At 40.4% G+C, this 20,454-nt stretch overlaps 1 protein-coding gene across 2 annotated transcripts in view; it reads left to right on the plus strand.

The window, feature by feature from the left end:
• The window catches only part of if (integrin subunit alpha inflated), a 32,035-nt gene extending 12,111 nt beyond the window's left edge, over nucleotides 1–19,924 (plus strand). The window contains exons 4-11 of one of the 2 annotated variants that reach the window (XM_017068607.4): nucleotides 5,830–5,956; nucleotides 9,720–9,781; nucleotides 10,468–10,516; nucleotides 12,236–12,310; nucleotides 14,129–15,407; nucleotides 15,464–15,707; nucleotides 16,087–17,967; nucleotides 18,427–19,924. In XM_017068607.4, the coding sequence (XP_016924096.2) occupies nucleotides 5,830–5,956; nucleotides 9,720–9,781; nucleotides 10,468–10,516; nucleotides 12,236–12,310; nucleotides 14,129–15,407; nucleotides 15,464–15,707; nucleotides 16,087–17,967; nucleotides 18,427–18,516 (3,807 nt within the window). In that variant the 3' untranslated portion in view covers nucleotides 18,517–19,924. The remainder of the gene's footprint in view (nucleotides 1–5,829; nucleotides 5,957–9,719; nucleotides 9,782–10,467; nucleotides 10,517–12,235; nucleotides 12,311–14,128; nucleotides 15,408–15,463; nucleotides 15,708–16,086; nucleotides 17,968–18,426) is intronic. The other variant, XM_065868183.2, reaches the window with a different exon arrangement.
• The last annotated feature ends 530 nt before the right edge of the window (nucleotides 19,925–20,454 follow it).

The following is a 20,454-nucleotide window of genomic DNA, read 5'->3' on the forward strand; positions in this document are numbered from 1 at the left end:
AGTGATAACAGAGCAACCTTTACTTTCATTTTTAGTTTTATAGGTTGAGGTTTTAATGGTTGCCTTTTAGTAAGCTTTAAAAAGTATACAGCCCACCGATGGCTCCCATTATCGCCCTTTAGAACCCTGTTTTATGGGACAAACAAAGTGAGGACTAAAGAGTGAGATACTTTCATTTTCCTCAGACCGCAAGACGACCTACTATCCAATAGACCCAGTCCGCTCCGATTTTAATGTCCATCGATGATGGCGTCATCAACCGCTCGTTAAAATGTCAAATTGCATTGAAAGTGCAAGGAACTAATGGTATTCGCCCACCTCATAGTGTAACTGACACCTTTTCCATCATATGCCAAGAAAATCTGTGAGGAAAATTACCTTTTTATGGCTGTCTTTCGGTATTCAATGTGTTTTGCCGTTAGATGTCAGTGGGTGTTTGGAAAGACTGTGTTCTCAATGGGCTCGGATTTGGAATTGTATTTGGGCTTGGATTTCGATTTCGGTTTCTATGATTTTGTCATCACTGCGGTTCACCGGGGGATTGCGTCAAGTAAACCACAAAAGAAAACCAAGGCAGATAGAAAACTATAATAAGATACCAATGCTTAGATACAGTGCTGTATTGGTACACAGAGAGAAATCATAAAGTCACTTAATTAATTTAGTAAAAAAATATTTTTTATGGCCTTTAACATATTTGAATGCAGTGCTTTGTCACAAATAAAGATTTAGAATATTTTTTTTTAGTAACTTCCTTAATAAAAAAATAATTGTACTCAGAAAACTTTATAAACTTATTATATTTCACAATAATCCGTTTTTTTTTTTTACTTTATAAGAAAGGAATGTCTTCTAGACATTGATAACACATCGAATTGGTGTCATATTGTAATAAATTTCTCTTTGTGCAAGTGTGCTTTGCTGCTTTGGTGCCACAGTGCTCGTATGCTTTTCTGCTTTGGTAGCGCGGTGTCTTTAAGGTGCGCCATGTCTCGCGACTTTTGTTAATTGCGTTGGCGTTGGCTTCTTTTGTTGGCCGCTTGTTGACCGCCCACCCACCATAAACATTTGATTTTCACTTTAGTTCTCAATTAACTTTGATTTGGCCCATTTGATTTTGGCCCTGGCGCACCAAGAGCCGTTAACATTGATGGCCAGTACGTTCTATTCTCGTGTGTTTTCTTCCTGTCCCTGTTGTTGTGGCCAGGTCAGGTCACTTCCGTCAAATGGGAAGCGTGAAATGGGAACCTGGATCTGGGTCTGGGACTGGGACTGGCCTTCAAATGCCCATTAACCGGATGGGGAGGAGCAGGTCATCCATCGATTGGTTTTCCCTTCGCCAAGTGCCCTACAGAATTACTCGGCCACATCATCATTCGGCATTACATCAGTCGGTGGGTTATTGCTGTTGGCTTAAAGGAATTATATCATCAGGTGGCTTGACAATTTAGTTTTAGTCATACCTCTCCATGATTTGATTAATTTAAATTATATACTTACGTGACTTTGAGTATTTAAAAGGGGTTAGAGGTGTCTTTAAGTATGTTATATTAACATTATTTGTAAATTCAAAAATCGCTGCATACTTTTAGATACTTCAGAGGTGAATTCTATAGAACCCGGTTATATTTGCTCAAATCACGGGCTTATCAACTCTAGCTTAATTTTCTAATATATAATATTGAGATAATACTGAGAACTAGAGAGTTTATTCAGTTGGTTAAGAATAATGTATATTGTTTTTTAATAAACTGAAGATAATTCTTAAAATACATTCAAAAAAATTTACCAACTTTGATATAAAGCCCCTTTTGTTCAGGTATATCACTGAGCTGTGAGTTAAGTTAAGACAAATAACAATCGTAATCGGTTTCATAACCCTAAGTATCCCGAAGTGACCTTTAGCCCGGCTCATTTATTAGGCATGTCAACCGTTTCCATTCTTTAAGACCAAATTGTTTTGTCGTGTTCCCGGCTTATTTCCTTGCAGCTTAACATATTTTGAACGATTTTTGTTGGCTTGTTTGGGCTTTCTTTTCGCTTGGTTTTAGTAGTTTTGAGGTCTCTGTCTGTATTTGGTCTTTTGTTTTTTGGCCGATTTTGTTTCTTTTTCGGACGTTTTTTTTTTTGTTTATGTGGTTTATTGCCCATGTTTGGAGCAGAGTGCATACCAAAACGCCAACGATAAATTTTTGAGACATTAAACTGCACTTTTGCAGACGCCGTCGGTTCCTCCTGTTGGTTTTGTTGTGGGAGCAATGGAATAAAAAGGAAAAACAACAGCTGAAGTCAAAAGTCAACACGTTTGACATGGTCGACATGCAGACGTTACCATTGCGAATGCCGAAGAATATCTGGGGGCCCCCGAGCCGAATGCAGATGCAGATGCCGAATCGGCTAGGCCCATGGCCAACTCCGGGATCCTCCGATGCCTTCCTCCCTCGTATATACTATATATACACCGATATATATCTGTGTGCGAGCGCCCTGGCCATATTTGAGTTCAATAGCGCTGGCAATTTCACAGATCGTGTCGATGATCATGTCGCAATCGGAACACTGCAAACCAAACAGCATCTCTCGAAGAGAACCCGGGATTTTAACCGACTCCGAGATACCCAAATCAGTTCCAAAAACTGAACTCAGTATTTTTAAATTAACCTATAAATATCCTTTGGAATACTAACGAAATCTCTTATAGTTTTTAAATTATCTGTCCTTCACTGCAAGTTTAATTTTGATTTTAAAATAGACTTAGAAGTCACTTTTTAAGCACTATATTTCTTTATACATTGTCTAACCGAAAGTTCTACGGATTCATTCCGCAAGGAAACCTCAAAAGGTGATTTCAAAACCCTACTGATCACTATGGTTGAGATTTCGCTCTATAATGCAACAATATATTTTTCTAACCGAAACTTCTACGGATTCATTCCGAAAAACAAAGTTTCATGTTTTACTGCATACTTTTTGACACCACGAAAAGCGATTTCAAAACTCTCTTCATTTTTATATTACCAGTGCATTGCTTATAAATTTATTTCGGCTATAAGCACCTGACCCACTCGGGTATACCCAATAACTTTCGAATAATGGGTATGGGAATAAAAACGTAGCGAAACGAGACCGCACGACATGCGGCACATGCCCCCGGGCGAGGGCAGCTGTGAAAGAGACGGCTATATGGGGGCAGAAAGAGACGGGTGAGGCGCTAGTGAGTGAGTGAGTGAGTGAGTTCACAGTGATGTCACCTTGGTGTTGTGCCGCTGATTGCCGATCATGGCCATTGTGGGCGGTGGCGATGACCACCCCGCCCACTCGGCGACAAGTTGTTGATTGGGGCTACAGTCGCTCTGTGATCTCACGCCATTTTTTTTGGATCACAGCATCCAATTGTTGTCTGATCCTTGGCCCAAATTCGCGGCAATAAAGGCTGACCCAATATCATTAATACTTTCACAATCGTTGAAGTCATATCTTGCTGGGGTTGATTTGTAAATAATTCCTTTATTTGTTTATTACTTTTCATTTGGGTTAAAAGCAGGAAAAGTTTATAAATATTTACGACCTTAAAAGTAGGTTGGCCAAGAACCAATATATCTACCGGGTAAATAGCTTTCTTACCTTGTTTAAAATGCTTTAACTATAAAAAGTACATCTCGAAATGGTAGCGATTTCGTATATATCACTCCCCACTCTTGGTCAAAACCCATATTCATAACCATAATTTTTGATTTCAATGCTCCGATTGAAGAGCAACTGCGGACCTGTTTTCGGGATCCATTCTCCACCGGCCGCTCCTCATTTGCATATCTAACTATTTTACCGCGAACTGCAGACTGTTGGCCGCAAAGTCCGCAAAAGAATCTGTCTGCCGGCGAACTGATAATAAAGTTTTTAATAGGAAATTGCTATTAACTTATTGATCATGGCATGGACAATGGTCCACGCGGGCAATTGTTGGGAATTTCAATTGAATTGTTCATCGCTCCCCCGAGTGCCCAGCGGCAAGTCGATTGTCTGGTCCAACTCTCAGGCTCTTGTTTTTATTATTTACCCATTTCTTACGGATACACTAGGGAAAACATCAAGGTATTGGAAGGTAGCTGAATTAATTTGAACTAAATAGCTAGGGATACTAAATATCTTTCAAAACGTCAAAGTGAAACAACGACTTGGGAATTATAAGCTTTTCTCTATGCAAGTTTTCTTTACCTGTTTTAATGGATCTTTTAATGATGGCTTATATAGAGTGCTGTTTTCGTAGTCACTTATAAAGGTGTTCAAAAGTATGCAATAATAACATTACAAATATGAAGTTGCATACTTTTAAGCACTTTTTATAAGTACTTACAAAACCCTTATGATTTCCGTGAATTCCGCAATGAACAAAGAGATACGTTTTCAATTTGCTTTTTAGTAAGTAGAAATTATTAAGATCTTATGTTTCTTAAAGTGTAGGGTTAGCTGGACTGTGATTTTTTTGTTTGCCCGATTCTGCGCCTGCTTGCATAATATGGCCTGGCCCATAGATTTGTGATTCAATGGGGCATTTGAATGGTTCGGCCCCTCCATCCGCTCCCATCCGATATCCGATCAGCATGCATTTTTGGCGATAGCGCGTCATTTTGAGTTTATGTCAGAGTTGCCAAAAGGAGGGGGCTAGGCGGAAAAGCGACAGATACAGAGAGCCACTGGTTGCCATAAATGGCACAATATGTATAAATTTGTAAAAGTAATTGCAGTGCGGAGACAATGGCCCGGCCTAAGATCTTGACGCTGATGCTGATGCCTGCTGCTTCGGCTGCCTCGGCTGTTCCTGCCCCATGCCCCATGCCTCATGCCACAAAACTCCAACCGCTGACCATATTTGGAACGGCACTGCGACAGAGATGGCTGAGACCCCGAGTCTCGTGCGTGTTTTATGTCCAACTGCCAGCCATTTATACATTATAAAACTATATAAACACACAGATCGGCTGGGATGCGAAGCGATCCAATGCGACGAGGTTAACTCACTCCCCACGCACAGTGGTTCAGTGCCTAAGAAAATCGAATCTTCGGTTTAAAAAACAATGCCAAAATGTTATTTCTTGTAAGGAAATCTTTCTCGATTTGGCACAATTTGAATCGTAAGAAAATATATATTTGTCTAAAATATATATCAAAATGAAGTTAATTTTTTATAAAATATATATTATTCAACTATATTTAGAGTTACTTTTTCCTATTAAAATTGCTTGTAAGAAACTTCAAAGACTTGATGTTCTGTTATAATATTGAACTGCAAGGAACTTAAAAGACTTAAAGATCTATTATAATATTGAACTCACCTTTTCCAGTACTTTTGCCCCACTGTGCTTGGTGGATATGGGGTCTGTTAATTCGCTTTGGCCATTTTAGGAGGGCCGCAGAGCTCCATGACTTTGCCGTTGCTGCTGGCCTGCCATTGTCTCACATCTTCACCAAATAATTTCCATGCCTGCCCCTGTCTCTTTCATCTACACCTGAAAAAATGTGTTATAGCTAAAATAATATAAAAACATATATGTTAATTATAAATTTAAAAAAAATGGTTTTCATAGTGTTAGTTATATTACATAATTATAGAAAATATGATATGTGACATCTAAATATTTGGGGGTTCCACACAAATCACTAGGGTGTCTAAAAGTATGCAGTGAATAAAAGAAGGTCTTCTTTCTAAATGAATTCATTGGACTTCTGAGTTCAAAATACCTTGTTTCATATAAATTAGAGAGCTAAAACATTTCTTACTGTGCACTTTACTGCATCTCCATTGATTTCCATTTCCATCTCTCATTGCAGGCCTGTGCACCGCGCTATGTGTTCCACACGATGACGCCATCGAAGGCGTTCCGCATTGATCCCGTGGGCACCTGCTTCACCTCGCACAACTTCGAGCAGTTCTACGAGGTCTCCCCCTGCCGGACAAGTGAGTAGTCGTATATCGGAGGGACCGGGTATCCCTGCCCGGGATTAACATTAACATTAACCCACACCACAGGCCTAATTCGACCTCCGATTCGGTGTGATTCTGTAATTCGAGCGGCAGGGAATCCCTTGAAAAGCGAAATTTAAACTGTCAGTCGCTGGCATTCCTTCGGCTTTTGTTGCTTCACTTTTTTTCTCCTTAGTTTTATTCTCGTTTTTTTTGGTAGTGCCCCAGTATCGAATAACGGCAACTTGAGGGAAAGTGAAAAGTGTCAAGAATGCTCGACAATCGGTTGGTGAGCAATTAAGGTGACTGGAACAAGTTACGGCATAAAATTTGATTTTTTGGGCAGATTGAAAAAATAGTTTCACTTTAAAAAAAAAGTGGAGTTAAGTTAGAGAAAAAAATATTTCACATATTTTCGGCTTGAACCCGGACAAACCTACCTTTTTCAGACTTATTTGTACCCAATAGACAAATAAAATGGTGTTAAGTTATGATTCTTTCACTGTACGAACCCAAAAAATAAAAATCAGTTTGAATTAAAAACAATTACTTCATAAACCTTGGGTTTGAACTCCGACATACCAACCATTTTAATTTTGCGACATCGAAAAGAAATAAATTCAAATTTGAAACAATTTTCTCAAGACCCTATTTGGCATATAAAGTTTATTGTTCGATCGTGATGGAAATAGAGCTTTCTGTAAAAATTTTAGTCTGCAGCTGTTTAAATGAACACATTCCACTTAGTTCCCCTTTTTTGAAGTTCACTAATTTTTTCCACACATCTTAGCCCTAAGTGATTAATTCGTCGTCATTTGGAAACATAAACCAACAGCATTAGATTATATCGTAAACCTTTGCGACCCAGAATATCTCCACCCACCTGGATCCAATGAAAGATTTATGCGACTTGACAGCCTACAAATACGGACCGACGAAAACTTGAAAAACATATCCATCCTGTGTAGTTTGTAATGCTCCCATGTTCGTATATCTAAAAATATTTAATTTGATGTTCAAAGTTTTATTTTCTTCGTTGTGATGCATTTGTTTTTCCTGCTTTTACCTCACATTACTTTCCCTTCTTTTCTGATTATTCAGTGTTTTTCTTTTTCGCCTTTGGGACAGCCTGCCAAATTTGTTTGGTTAGTCATCGTTTTATACCGACTATATCTAGGTCTATATAAAAATGGGCGTACATATAAAACCGAGCACACATGGGGCATTCGCGTCCTTCTCCTCCGCAAAGTTTCGAGAAGGTGTGATTATTTTTAGCCTCGCCTCGCAGATGCAAAGCATTCAACTTACGTATGTATGTACATCTGCATATATCTTTCGGATTTTTAAGGAGCTATATCCGTATAGATGTGTGTTTACGTATTAGTCTTTCTATATGGGGGCTGGCATATGGCCATTAGTTGGGGTTGTGACTCTTGAACTAGTTTATCATACGGAAGAATTGCTGTTGCTTTTGCTCATTTATTGCTTGTTTTCCTATTTGTTCGTGGAATGGCTTATGGCAATGTAGATTGAATTTGCTTTAAATCTCTGAGTCAATTGAAGTGGCTGTAATAAACTGAATTATTCTGGAAAATATTTCAAACTTTTTGGGTTGTAAAATTCTAATGAGGTTTTTTGTTCTGCGGATAGTTCAAATAGCTTATCGAACACGTTCGTACGAAAGTTATATAGTTACCACTATTAGTTAGATATTTAAAATTTTGTATACTTACCATTGGCAAATCCATAATTTGGTTGTGAAAAAGATATAACAAAAATTTAGAGTAGAAATCAACAAATTTGAAATAAAATACATATAACATATACTTTTTTACCCGAGTGGGTGGGATCTATCCCCTATATCACCCCGTGGATCAGCGTATGATATTGACCTAGAAATTACCTAAAAAAAGAAAATAGTCAGCGTTCTATTTATAATCTCGATGTTTTCATATTTAAAAATCTGTGGATGTAACTCATTCGAATGATATATTTCTCTTACCATTTTTTGATGGTTTCTTTGAACTAGTTGCATTTTTATATATGAGTTTAGGCCCCTTTTACGAGGCGATTGCTCAATCCGCCTGGCGATTTATAGATTCTAAGCACACACGAATGGGCCAACTCGATTCCCAGTGGTCTTGTTGTTGCGTTATTAATGCTGACATAGCGCTTTTGTTGTGAAATGATTAGCAGCAACATCAGCAGCAACAGCAACTCATCCTGACAGTCCGTTCAGCACATTCCGACATCACTGAAAGCAATAAATACCAACTTAACGCACAAAATGCCAAAGTAAATAGTTAAAGGAAACACAGACCGAGGAATAAAAAAAGGCATGGGTAAATCAAAGAAAAGTACAAAACAATCGAGTGACCAACAGCCAAGTTGAAATGTCGACAAAGGAGCGGAGATCTCGGCGTGCCCTTGCTAAAAACTAATTGTAATTCAAGACGGGGCGATTTTATTATGGGAATTACTACATACAACTGCGAAGACAATGCCATGGGTATGCTCACGTACGAGAGGAGGACCTGTGTGCGAGTTACGAGTTACGAAAAAATCAAAAAAAAAAAAAAACGAGTAAAAGAGTTGACTTATGCGATTGCCGGTGCCAGCAGCAACATGTTGCTGCCGTCGCTGCTGTCGCTGCGCTCAAATTGAAACACTTCGAGACAAATTGTTATCGTTTAATTTGATCAAACGCACGATCTGCCTGTTGATTTCTCTGTTGTTTTTGCTCCAAGACCAAGTCCCCCTTTTCCTACCCCTTTTTTTCTGAACTGGAAGCCTGGCTTTTATCCGCACATGCGACATAAAGTTGTTGTTGTCCAGGGGAATACCCTTTTCTGAAGTAGAGGATCTCATCAGTTAAGCAAACTAATTGTAGAGGCTCGTTAAAATTAAACCCTAATATGATAGCTCATAAAAGATCTTAAGTCCACCCGGGGGCGCCAAAAAAAAAGATTAGTAAAAGGCCCCACCGTGGGCGCCACAAACTTTGTGCATCAATGAAATAAATGTTATTGTTTGTTTTTCAAGCTTTTTGACATATCATATAACGAAGCCCAAATAAACTTTGCTTTATTAAAGTACTTTTGACCATGATAATAATGTAAAAGGGTATCTTAAGGCTCGACTTCCTCGCTTTTTTGTTGATCTTCTTGCTGATGTTACGTGATTTCGTATTTGGTAGCAAGGCAACATTCGCCAGACACTTTGCCGGACAAACAAACAAACAAACAAAAGGCGGGGCCAACAAAAGGATGTGTGGCAATGGATGTGGCTGTGGATGTGGATATATGTATGTGCGGATGCCGTCTCCACTTTGGGCCTCGTCTTGATCTTTTTGTTTGCCGCTCGGCAGTTGGGGCTGCTTTTATTGTTGTGTTTTCATTTCAATGTCCATCGCTTTGGCAGGCGAAGATCTTGCCCCAAAGGCGCGCTCTAATCCTTTTATGTTGCTCCAACGCTCGTCCAACTCTCGTCCAGCTCTCGACTGACAAATAGCAGCGCAATTTATTGCATTGCATCGGTAATTATTTGCAATTTATTGTCCCACACACCGTTCCCTTTTCGGAAACCCCGGGGCCCTGCGAACATTTATGATGAAATCGCAATCGCAAACGCAATCGCAATCGCACAATGCCTAAATGGTCAACTGTGTGTGACTGGCATTCCCTCGCCCCAGCCTCCCTTTATTTTTTTTTTTGCCCAATCACTCACTTATGCTATGCATTTCCATCTCTCTTTGCAGACAACTGGGGTTATCATCGCCAGGGCTCGTGTCAGGCTGGATTTAGTGCAGCGATCAACGGGGTAAGTACTCAGTGGGTATACCCTTCCGAAAATGGGGTAAATTAATATCCATGGATGGTAGTTTTGAGTGGGTAATCACTATAGTTTTGGAATCACTTAAAACTACTTCTGAAAGTATGCAATGAAAAAATTACGCAGTTGGAAATGTATTGCAGCATACTTTTGGACAGCTTCGCAAGTGATTATAAAACTATAGTTATTTTTAAGCATTTAGAGTGGGGTGCCATATACATAGATCATCTTTCCTTTTAACTTTACTTATTTTTAAGCATTTAGAGTGGGGTGCCATATACATAGATCATATCGTTATATACTAACAAATTTTTAAACATTCACAAGCTTGCTAAAGAAATTATTTTTAAGAGAAGTCTAACCCCCTATAGATTTTCAATAAATCAAAGAGCATTCCAAGTTCCCCTTGCGTTGGGAAGACCAGAATCCGATCTCTAGACCTCCAAAAGGTTCCCTTTTTTTCTTCTCTTTTTTTTTGGGTTTCATTGAGTTATTATATGCATGGAATGGTTCGGAAAAGACAGACGGATGGACAGACATGGGCACGTTTAGTTGGCACCTCGTTGGGATCGTGGCATAACATTTGCATTCGCAATTGCATCCCCAGCATTCGATTTGACTATTATATACCTACATGTGTTTATATATGTGTAACCTTTTTTCTCCCGTTGTAGAATGGATCGCGCTTGTTTATTGGCGCACCTGGCAGTTGGTACTGGCAAGGTAAGTGCACGTTTTTCCCACATGTACCGTGTACCGTTGTTCTACTTCTTATTTATTTATTTATCCGTACCTCAATACCTTTTTGTCTCTTGAGACGAGTTACTTTTACTGTATGTATTTTGAAGTTGTTGTTCTTTCTAGTACCTCTTGTCTCAATGAGACGATCGAAATTTATCCAATGTATTTAGTCATAGCTAGAACTATAAGTAATATCCTTAAACCCTAGACGATCCCAAAACGAACACAAGAACACACACCCACACACACGTAGTCTGGTTTGAAATTTGAATTTCGTTATCCCCGTTTTCATTTAGCATTTGTCCTCGTCCTTCCCCCTAGTCCACGAAAATATTGAATTTTGATTGCCTTCCGATGTACAAAATCAAAGTGATTGCATTAACATAGTATCCCATAGCTTAGTTTATCTTATTTATCCCCTCGTGTGTTTAATTTTTGTTCTCTATTGATAGTCCTTAACTTAAGTTACTTAATAGATACGTAATAAAATGGATACTGTCCGCATAATATGGGTCTAGCTATATGTTTGTATCGTAATACCCGATCCTAATTCCGTTCCTATAAATTAGGAACTCACGTTTCCAGTCTCTAACACTCGATCTGTAGTTCTATGTGGGTATCATCCAATATGCATCTGTAGAAGATGGCATGCTAGATTTAGCTATAAACTAAGATGTATTTAGAGTGCATGTCGCATTGTAACTTCGTCTAGTCGATAAAAAACTCATAGGTAGATTGTAGAAACCTATTTTTATAAGTCAAGACAAATTTACAAATTTTTAAGTACATTTTGTAAAGTTGTTTTGTTATATAGAAAATATTTTTTAGAACCGATAAGTGTGTATTTTACAATGTATTTTTTAAATGGTTTGAACTACAAATAACATTTTGGAAATGGATAAAGTAAAATAAATATTTAAAATTAGGTACAACTTTGTATCCGTTAGATACAGTCGTTAAATGCACAGTTATCGAAAAAGTAGAGTTAACTAAGTTTCATGACGTCAATATATTGTGTTGTCGAGTTGTTGTCTTTCAAATCGTTTAACCCCAATCGGCCTAACGTCGCACCATTGTCGCTGCTAAAAGCTAACAATGTTGTACCTTTTGAAATTGTACCCAGTACCTGAGCAAAATTTAAAACAGTTTTTTTGCTAACTCCAATATCATTCACAACTCGACAGCAGGAGTCAGCAATATAACCGTAAATCTTAACTATTGTTAATCGTATCTTAATGTTAATTTAACCCAATCGAAGTTAGCTGCATTTACTGTACCGTATTTGATACAAGATTTTCTACTGTAACTGTAACGTTAACTGTAACTGTAATCGTATCTATAACTGTAATTGTAACTGTACCTGTACCGTATAACGCGTAATGTTCTTCCTGATCTGATTAATCAAAATTATGTTCTCTCTTTCTCTTTATATTTTTGCTCCTTCCTCCACCTTCTGTCTCACTCTACACTCAATCAATATCCTGTGTATCGGGGCAAAATGCATGCGATTTTGTACCGAACTTCAAATGAAATGAAAATGTGTAATGCATTCTGTACCGATTCCCAAAAAACCGAACCGCACCACTCGATCACATGAACCCGAATACCAATACCGAATCCCAATCAACATTCTTCCCTACAACTTCTGTTGCTATCAAAAAAACAAAACCCCGATATACCGAAAACAAAAACCATAAAAAGGACAAACCTACTCGATACCGCCCGATGCCGAGTTTCCATTTAAGCCGCCTCTTTATCAGCCCTTCGGCACTGGAGGTAATAATAATAAAATCGCAAAAAAATCAATAAAAACAAACAAAAAACAAACAGCAACTACGCTTCTCACCCACTGCCTCAAAACTCAACTGAAACTGTACCTACGAACATTAACCCAGCTCAAAAAAAGTACCTAAACACAAACACCCACCCACATAAACATAAACTCCATTGAGAGTCCCATTAATGGTGTCTGACAATCAAAAAAAATATATCAAATCAAACCTCATGAAATCTCTATCCAACATCATCCATCGATATAAGAAAACACCCTGGGCAACCCATCGAAAAAAAGCAAACCATATAGATTTGTTCGATGCGTCCCCACAGAAGTCGCTAGAAAGCTTTGCCTATTAATATCTATGGTTTTAGAGGATAAAACAAACACTACGTACCTCCCGCTTTGCCAAAAACTGCTTTTATGGTTGTTGACTTAACTGCTTTTCTCTTTTTAGGATCTATTCGATGAAAAAGAAATTGTTTTGGGAAAGTGGTGTATATATATTAATTTCTCTTTCATCTGATCCTGGGTTATCCCTAAAGGGGTGGCTTTGACAAAGGTGTCACGGAACGGCAGAGAGAGATCTTATGGTTATATTCAAAATATTTTCCTTCCTTTGAAAGCTGTCATAAAGTATGCAACAATATACTTTCTTCGAAAAGCCGAATTATAAAGTTTATCAACAGAGGGGTTCTTAGTTTGGGTAGCGATCAATATGAAAAGTGCACCCAAAATTCGGGGATTATAATGGATTTTATATCTTCTGTCCCTCGAAAGAGTAAACACATTTTAAGACAAATTGTATTACACTTTGTTCTTACAAATTTAAAACTTGTACACGAATTAAAAAACTGAAAATGTCCTATTACTATCTAGCTCTACAATTTTTACTCTTTACATTTATACTATAGTTTCTTACTTTAGATTGTAACAAAATTCAGAAGGTTATAAGATAATGGTTTATTTTTATGGAGTTGTAGGAAACTAGCAAGATTTATACCTATGAGCATAGGCAACATTTTTATAAAAACTTATGATAAGAAGTGAAATATTTTGAAAACAAAAATAGATATATTTTCTCTTGCTGCCCGACTTGTACCGCACCCTTCGTCTGGCCGTAAAATCTGCGTAGCTTATGTTTTTAAGAGCATGTAGCTTATTTCGGGCCTGACTGTACTAACTGGAATGCAAACTAATCATAATCTCAGCACGTTTCCCCAGCATGTTTGTTTGTAGTGCCCCTGTAATCAGACATATACACGTAATCATCCAAAAACGTAGTGTAGTATCTTGTGTTAATTGTTGTTGTGGCTTCCTTGGCTGGGAGTAGTTAAAAGTTCCATGTGCCATCTCACTATGTGCCCATCATCGTTTATATCGTTGTTTGTTCTTGCCCAGCATGCCCATTTAGCCATATGCGCAAAAACAGTTGCGGCCAGAAAAATAGTAGTTTTAATAATAGAAATAAAAAAAAAACAAATAATATTTAAAGCTACTTGTGGATGGCACAGAAATCACAAGGCTTTAAAATCACTTGTAAATGTAATTTTTAGGTGTCTAAAAATATGCAGAAATATATTTGAAACTTAAACACTGCGTACTTTTAGACACCTAAAATTAAATTTCAAAGGGATTTCAAAACCATAGTGATTTAAGTGTTATTCTGTTAAAAGGACTTTGAATTCAAAAGTAAATATATCACTATTTTTCGACCGCAACTGAAAACTCACCCAAAAAAACAACCGGTCCGATAGAGGAGATGATATCCCAAAGCCTTGGCCAGTGTTTTTAACCCCAGTTCTTTACCCAATCCCCAGGTATGGCCAGTTCCCACGATGTGACCAGGCCAGAGAACCAGGTGTTCTCCACCTCGGAAAGCGCCTCGGTGAATGATGACTCCTACTTGGGCTACTCGATGGTCACCGGTGATTTCGATGGGGATCGCAGCGAGGATGTGGCCATTGGCATGCCTCGAGGTGGTAATCTCGTGGGACGGATCGTCGTCAATCGCTGGAACATGGCAAATATCTTCAATATCACCGGTCGCCAGATTGGCGAGTACTTCGGCTACTCCTTGGCGACCAGCGATGTGGATGGCGATGGTCTGGACGATCTGCTCATCGGTGCACCCATGTACACGGATCCCGATAATGTGGAGGGCAAGTACGATGTTGGCAGGGTGTATATCCTGCTGCAGGGAGGTCCCAGCGAGGAGAAGCGCTGGACGACGGAGCACATTCGCGATGGATTGCACAGCAAGGGAAGATTTGGCCTGGCTCTGACCACCCTGGGTGATGTGAATGGCGATGGCTACGGAGACTTTGCAGTGGGTGCTCCCTACGATGGACCCGAGGGTCGTGGCGTTGTCTACATCTTCCATGGATCCCCGCTGGGTCCCCTGGCCAAACCATCGCAGATCATCAAGTCGGAACAGATTGTGGAGGGAGCTCCCTACCCGCAAACCTTTGGATTCGCCCTCTCCGGTGGCCTCGATATGGACGGAAATACCTATCCAGATCTGGCCGTGGGTGCCTACAATTCCGGCCAGGTGTTCATCTTCAAATCCCGACCAGTGGCCGCCGTCAATGCCGAGACCAGTTTTGCCAGCAACTCGAAGTTGATCAGCCTGGACGACCGGAGTTGCCAGCTGCTGAGGGATCAGAAGAAGGTGCCCTGCATGCTTCTGACCACCTGCTGGAGCTACACCGGTCGCTATCTTCCCGAGCAACTGGACTTCGATGTGTCCTGGTTGCTGGATGCCAAAAAACTGCCCAATCCCCGTATGTTCTTCCTGCGGGACGAGGGCAAGAATATCAGGAATCAAACCATCCGGTTGAACTATGGCCAGAAATTCTGTCTCAATGAGACTGTTTATCTGCTGGACAAGGTTCAGGATAAGTTGACCCCTCTGGAGGTCGAGGCCCGCTACAATCTGCGCAGCAGTCGCCCCTTGGATCCCATGGTTCGGCATAGGCGCAGCAACCTGGAACCGGTGATTGATCAAAACCGCGAGATCATCCTTAGGGATGCCATCAACATTCAAAAGAACTGTGGCCCAGACAACATCTGCGAACCGGATCTCAAGCTCGAAGTCAAGTGGGTATAACTATAATATCTTCTAGTTCTCTATTACATAATATTCTTCTTAACAGAACTGTGGACAAGTATCTATTTGGCTCACCCGAACCCTTGGTCATCGACGTTCTCATCTCGAACACCAATGAGGATGCCTTCGAAGCCGCCTTCTACATGGTCACCCCGCCGGATCTTCAGTACAGAAAGGTTGAGCAGCTGGGCGAGAAGAAGGACACGCCCATCTCCTGCTCGGCGCCCACTCCGGAGAACAATCACACGCTCAAGTGCGACATTGGAAATCCCTTGGAGTCGGGAAAGATTGTGAGTGTACCTTCAGTAAAATAAAAATGACTTAAGATTCCATCTCTATAAGATAAAAAACTCGAGAGTTTTGAAAGCACTTGAAGGGATGCCCAAAATTATGCAACAAAACGGAACAGCATACTTTTAGGTACCTTTTGAGGTGTATAGTAATGTTAAAATAAAAGTATGTTAGTGGATACAAAGCAAACCACCTTTAAGGTGTTGAAATCACTGCTTAAGGTACCCAAAAGTATGCAATATATTATGGATAATTTCCAATAAATCACACAGCATACTGTTAGCCACCATCTAAGGTGTTTTTAAACCTCTTTCGCTTCCTGTGGCACATACCTTTTTTTATAGCCCAACTAAACCTTACTTTACATCCCACTTCTAGGCCCACTTCAAGATCATTTTGGTGCCGGAGGAAAAGTATGGCAGCTCCTCCAGTTACGACTTCTACTGGGAGGCCAACTCGACGAATCTGGAAAAGCCGGGCTCTGACTACGATAACAAGATCCGCCAGAGCGTGGGCATCTGGGTGGACACGGACCTGGACATCAAGGGCACCTCCCTGCCCGACTACCAGCTGTACAAGGCCGACGACTACAAGGTGCTGAACAATGCCACCAAGGAGGACGAGATCGGACCCCAGGTGGTGCACATCTACGAGATCCGCAACAATCGTCCCTCGATCATTGAGCAGGCGGAGGTCAATATCCATCTACCCTACGAGACAATCAATGGGGATGCCCTGATGTACCTGCTAAATCAACCGGAGACCGGTGGAAAGATCCAATGCGACCAGGTGGCGGTCAATGAGTACAATCTCCAGCTGGACGAGAAGCTGGCTAGGAAATCGTATCTGCAGGCCCAGGGTGCCATATCGAATTCGGTTCAGGCCTCTGGAGAATCGGCCAGCTCATCGGGCTGGGCATTCGCCGAATCTGGAGCTGGTGGCCATGTGGAGAAAGCCCAAGGTCAGGGATTCGTTCAGGGTGTTATAGTTAGCAACACCCCGGATGCTGGCAACAGATTGACACCCAAACAGGTGCAGGAACGTTTGGATGAGGATAAGCTGGAATCGATTGGAGATGCCTCCATCATTCATCGTGATCGTGCCAGTCTGGCGGTCCAGGAGCCCAGGATGAATCAGTCCAGCTTCGCCACCTTCTCCACCAGTAGCTCTTCGTCGGGATTGGGTTCAGGTGCTCCGTCGGCTCAGCTGCGTGGTCACAGCACCCAGGGTCACATCCAGATGGCCAGACCCGTGGAGCAATCCAGTAGCTCTAGCAGCTCCACTGGCTCCTCAAACTATCGCACTTGGCCAAGCCAACAGCAGCAACAGCCACAGCAGCAGCAGCATCAACAGGTCCTCTTGGCGGGTTCCAGTGGATCTGGAGGACTGGGATCCCCCGTCAGCTTCAATGACAAATCCCAATTTGGCGGTCGCAATGGCAACTTCCATGCCGGAGGCTTCGATCTGGGCACCCTCAACCGGGGCAATGTGGACAACGAGCTGTACAGGAGTCAGCAGCAATACCAGAATCCCAGCCAGAGTCTGGGCCAAAGCCAGGGTCAGTTCTCCAGTGGCAACCAGGGGCACTACCAGGGTCAGAATCAGGCCCAGTTCCAGGCGGGACATCCGCTGCAGACATCCTACCAGGGCCAGACCCAATACAGTGGCAGTGGTGCACCCGGTGGCTATCAGACCCACCATGTGACCTACTCCTCGGGCAGCAAGCCCTACTATGGCCGGGAGAACGAGGACTTCTATGACGAGGACAACCTGCAACAGGCAACGCCAGGTCACTGGAGCAGCAGTAGCTCCAGTTCGAGCAGCTCTGGTGTACCACGTCGCCTGCGGAGATCCAATGAGGCGGCGGAGGCAGCCGAAGCGGAGCAGCCTCACCAGATCGATCTGAACTCACCCTGCAAGTCGGCCAGGTGCAAGACCATCCGGTGTGTGGTCACCAATCTGGGCACCGAGGACGGCGATGCCGCCTTCGTGGCCATCCGGGCACGCATGGTGGCCAAAACGATGGAGAAGCTGGCCTCGAATGTGCCACTCAATGTGTCCACACTGGCGGTGGCCAATGTCGTCCTGCTGCCCTTCATCGGAGCTCCGAAGGATCCGATCATCAAAACGCACGAGATCTTCTACAAGGCGGAGCCGGAACCCCTGCAGGAGCCCGAAATGGTGCCCCTGTGGGTCGTCGTCCTGGCCGCCTGTGCCGGAGCACTCATCTTCCTGCTGCTCGTCTGGCTGCTCTACAAGGTGGGTTATAGATATGTATATTTCTGGAAATTGAAAAAAAAAAGTGCCAGGATCAACTTGGTGTCTACAGCTATATTTACTCGTAACAGTTTTTCCACTAAGTAATGTTAAAGAGATAGTGAAAAATGCAATTTTGGATTCTTCCTCTTAAAAAATACATATTAAACTGGTACGGTTTAAAAAGTAATATCAACTTAAAAATTATACTGTACTTTATGAAACCATCTATTCTTGTAAATTGGTTTGAAATCAATGTATCTGAATTGGTTATCTCAAAAGGGAGTTTCTGAAACAAATCTATATTACCCATAAAAGACACAGTTTGTTTTTTATTTTCTGAACCGTAGACCACATTTGAATATTCGAAATAAATTAATTCTAGAATGAAATACAATTTTTGTATATACCTATTTAAGACAGTTTTCTGATAAAAAATCTCCCATTTTTAAACCATTACAGTGCGGCTTCTTTAATCGCAACCGACCAACGGATCACTCGCAAGAGCGTCAGCCACTTCGGAACGGATACCACGGCGATGAGCATCTGTAGAGTGCCCACGAAGTCCTCCAGTTTAACATAAATTCGCAGCGAAAATAGCAAGAGAATTAACAAAACCACGAAATACTTCTAACATCGCACTAAACCAAATCCAAACGTACTAAAAACAACGAAACGGCTCTAAGACGTACTAAAATCGAGCGCTTAGTCGAGTTTTAAAACAGGCGATGTCGACAGGAGGTGCCAGTGGATGATAATTCCCTACAAATAGATCACTTTTGGGTGATAATCCTGCTGCTTGAAAGATACAAATCTAGAAAACAAGAGGGACAACATTGTTAAAAAAAACCAATACATTTAAACTTGCCTAGTCACGACACGAAGAACTTTCTAATGCGTAAAGGTTTTTTAACTTTAACAAACATATTCGGGGGTGCTGCAGATATCGCTAGGCGCTACGTACATCAAACTAAACCCCACCCGAATTCAGCGCTTGGCAATTTCTGTGTCACCCCCGAAATATATATTTTTTTGCAATTTTTTAGACTTTTGTGTTTTTGTTTCATTGCAAAAATGTCGAGGAAAGTTATACAAGTGCTATATTAATCTGTACTAAAGAAGGGAACGAATGAGATAAGACGAAAGGAACCTAGGCTAAGTGAGTGAATGACCCAAATATATTGAAATATATCGACTGAATGGAGATGATGAGCGAATGTGAGTGATAGCCAATATGAAAATATCAAAGTTATAAGTTCAGAATCGAGAAACGAGAAAAGGGGAGAAAGTATAGCAAAGTGCTGCCCCATACTGCCACACCCCCATATTTGGGCAGCAGCCGAGGCATGGAAATAAATACAGAGAAAATCCACACTTATTAGGTGCTACTCGAATTTTTTTTAAATCTATTATCAAGTCTCTTCGGAATATTTGGCGTTTTTCTACAGCGAAACCCCATCTATTTTTTTGTGGACTATTGTTTGCCAAACTCAAAGTTTGCCGGTTGGAGAAAAAGTTACAACGCCAAAATGTGTTGAAAAATGCAAAAGAAATTATTAAAAAAAATATTAATTAATCTATGTAATTCTTGAATGTAAACTCTGTGTAAATACTAAAAATTAAAAAAAAGGAAGTGAAAGGGAGAACAGTTAAATTGTTATATTTAAATTAATATTGCATTTATTTCCTAATTACAGTGGGAGAAGCACTTACCGACTTCTTGCAGTGTACTCTTGAAATAAAACCCCTGTCTGTACCACGTAATTCCCCTACTAAAAGTTAGTCTCCCCACAGCTCACATTTAGTTTAGTTCAATTATACGCTACTGATTAATTTATTAACTGTACTTATTAATTATTGATTGCAGCCTATGTTTTTTTTTTGCTAATTTCTGTATTACATTTAATGATTTACCATAAAATTACAAATAAAAATGACGGTCGAGTTGTAAAAATAAAAACTATGTGTCTTGTATTTAAAAGCATTGGATGGGGGGACCTGTTGGAATTATATTTTTTCTGGTTCAACTCTAGTTTCAATACTTATTAGACAACTTAAAAATTAATTTCTTTAAACTAATATTTGAAAATATTACAAAAGGGAAACCTGACTCTAAATTTATAAAAAATTGGTAATGAAATTAAACAACTGTTTATCTGGCACCTCTGTTTCCGGTTTGAATAATCACTATATATTTACATTGCACCTGACCTCAGCAAAGTTCACAACCAACATTGGTTGGCAAATATGTATGTAGGTATATTATTTTGTTTTTTTGAATTTTTTTTAATAAAACTACGAAACTTAAAAGATAATTCAGGTAAACTTAGAAAAATTCTCGACCTCCTATAGTTTTACAATTTTTAAAATTCTTGTATTATGGGAACCTAATTACAAATATTTATGCCAAGGTCAGCGATACGACCGATTTTTTCCAAAAAGGAATTACTAAATACCGTTATACGTTGTATATATTGGTTTGTCATTACC

This window comes from Drosophila suzukii, chromosome X (genome assembly GCF_043229965.1).
Source record: "Drosophila suzukii chromosome X, CBGP_Dsuzu_IsoJpt1.0, whole genome shotgun sequence".
NCBI classification, from domain to species: domain Eukaryota; kingdom Metazoa; phylum Arthropoda; class Insecta; order Diptera; family Drosophilidae; genus Drosophila; species Drosophila suzukii.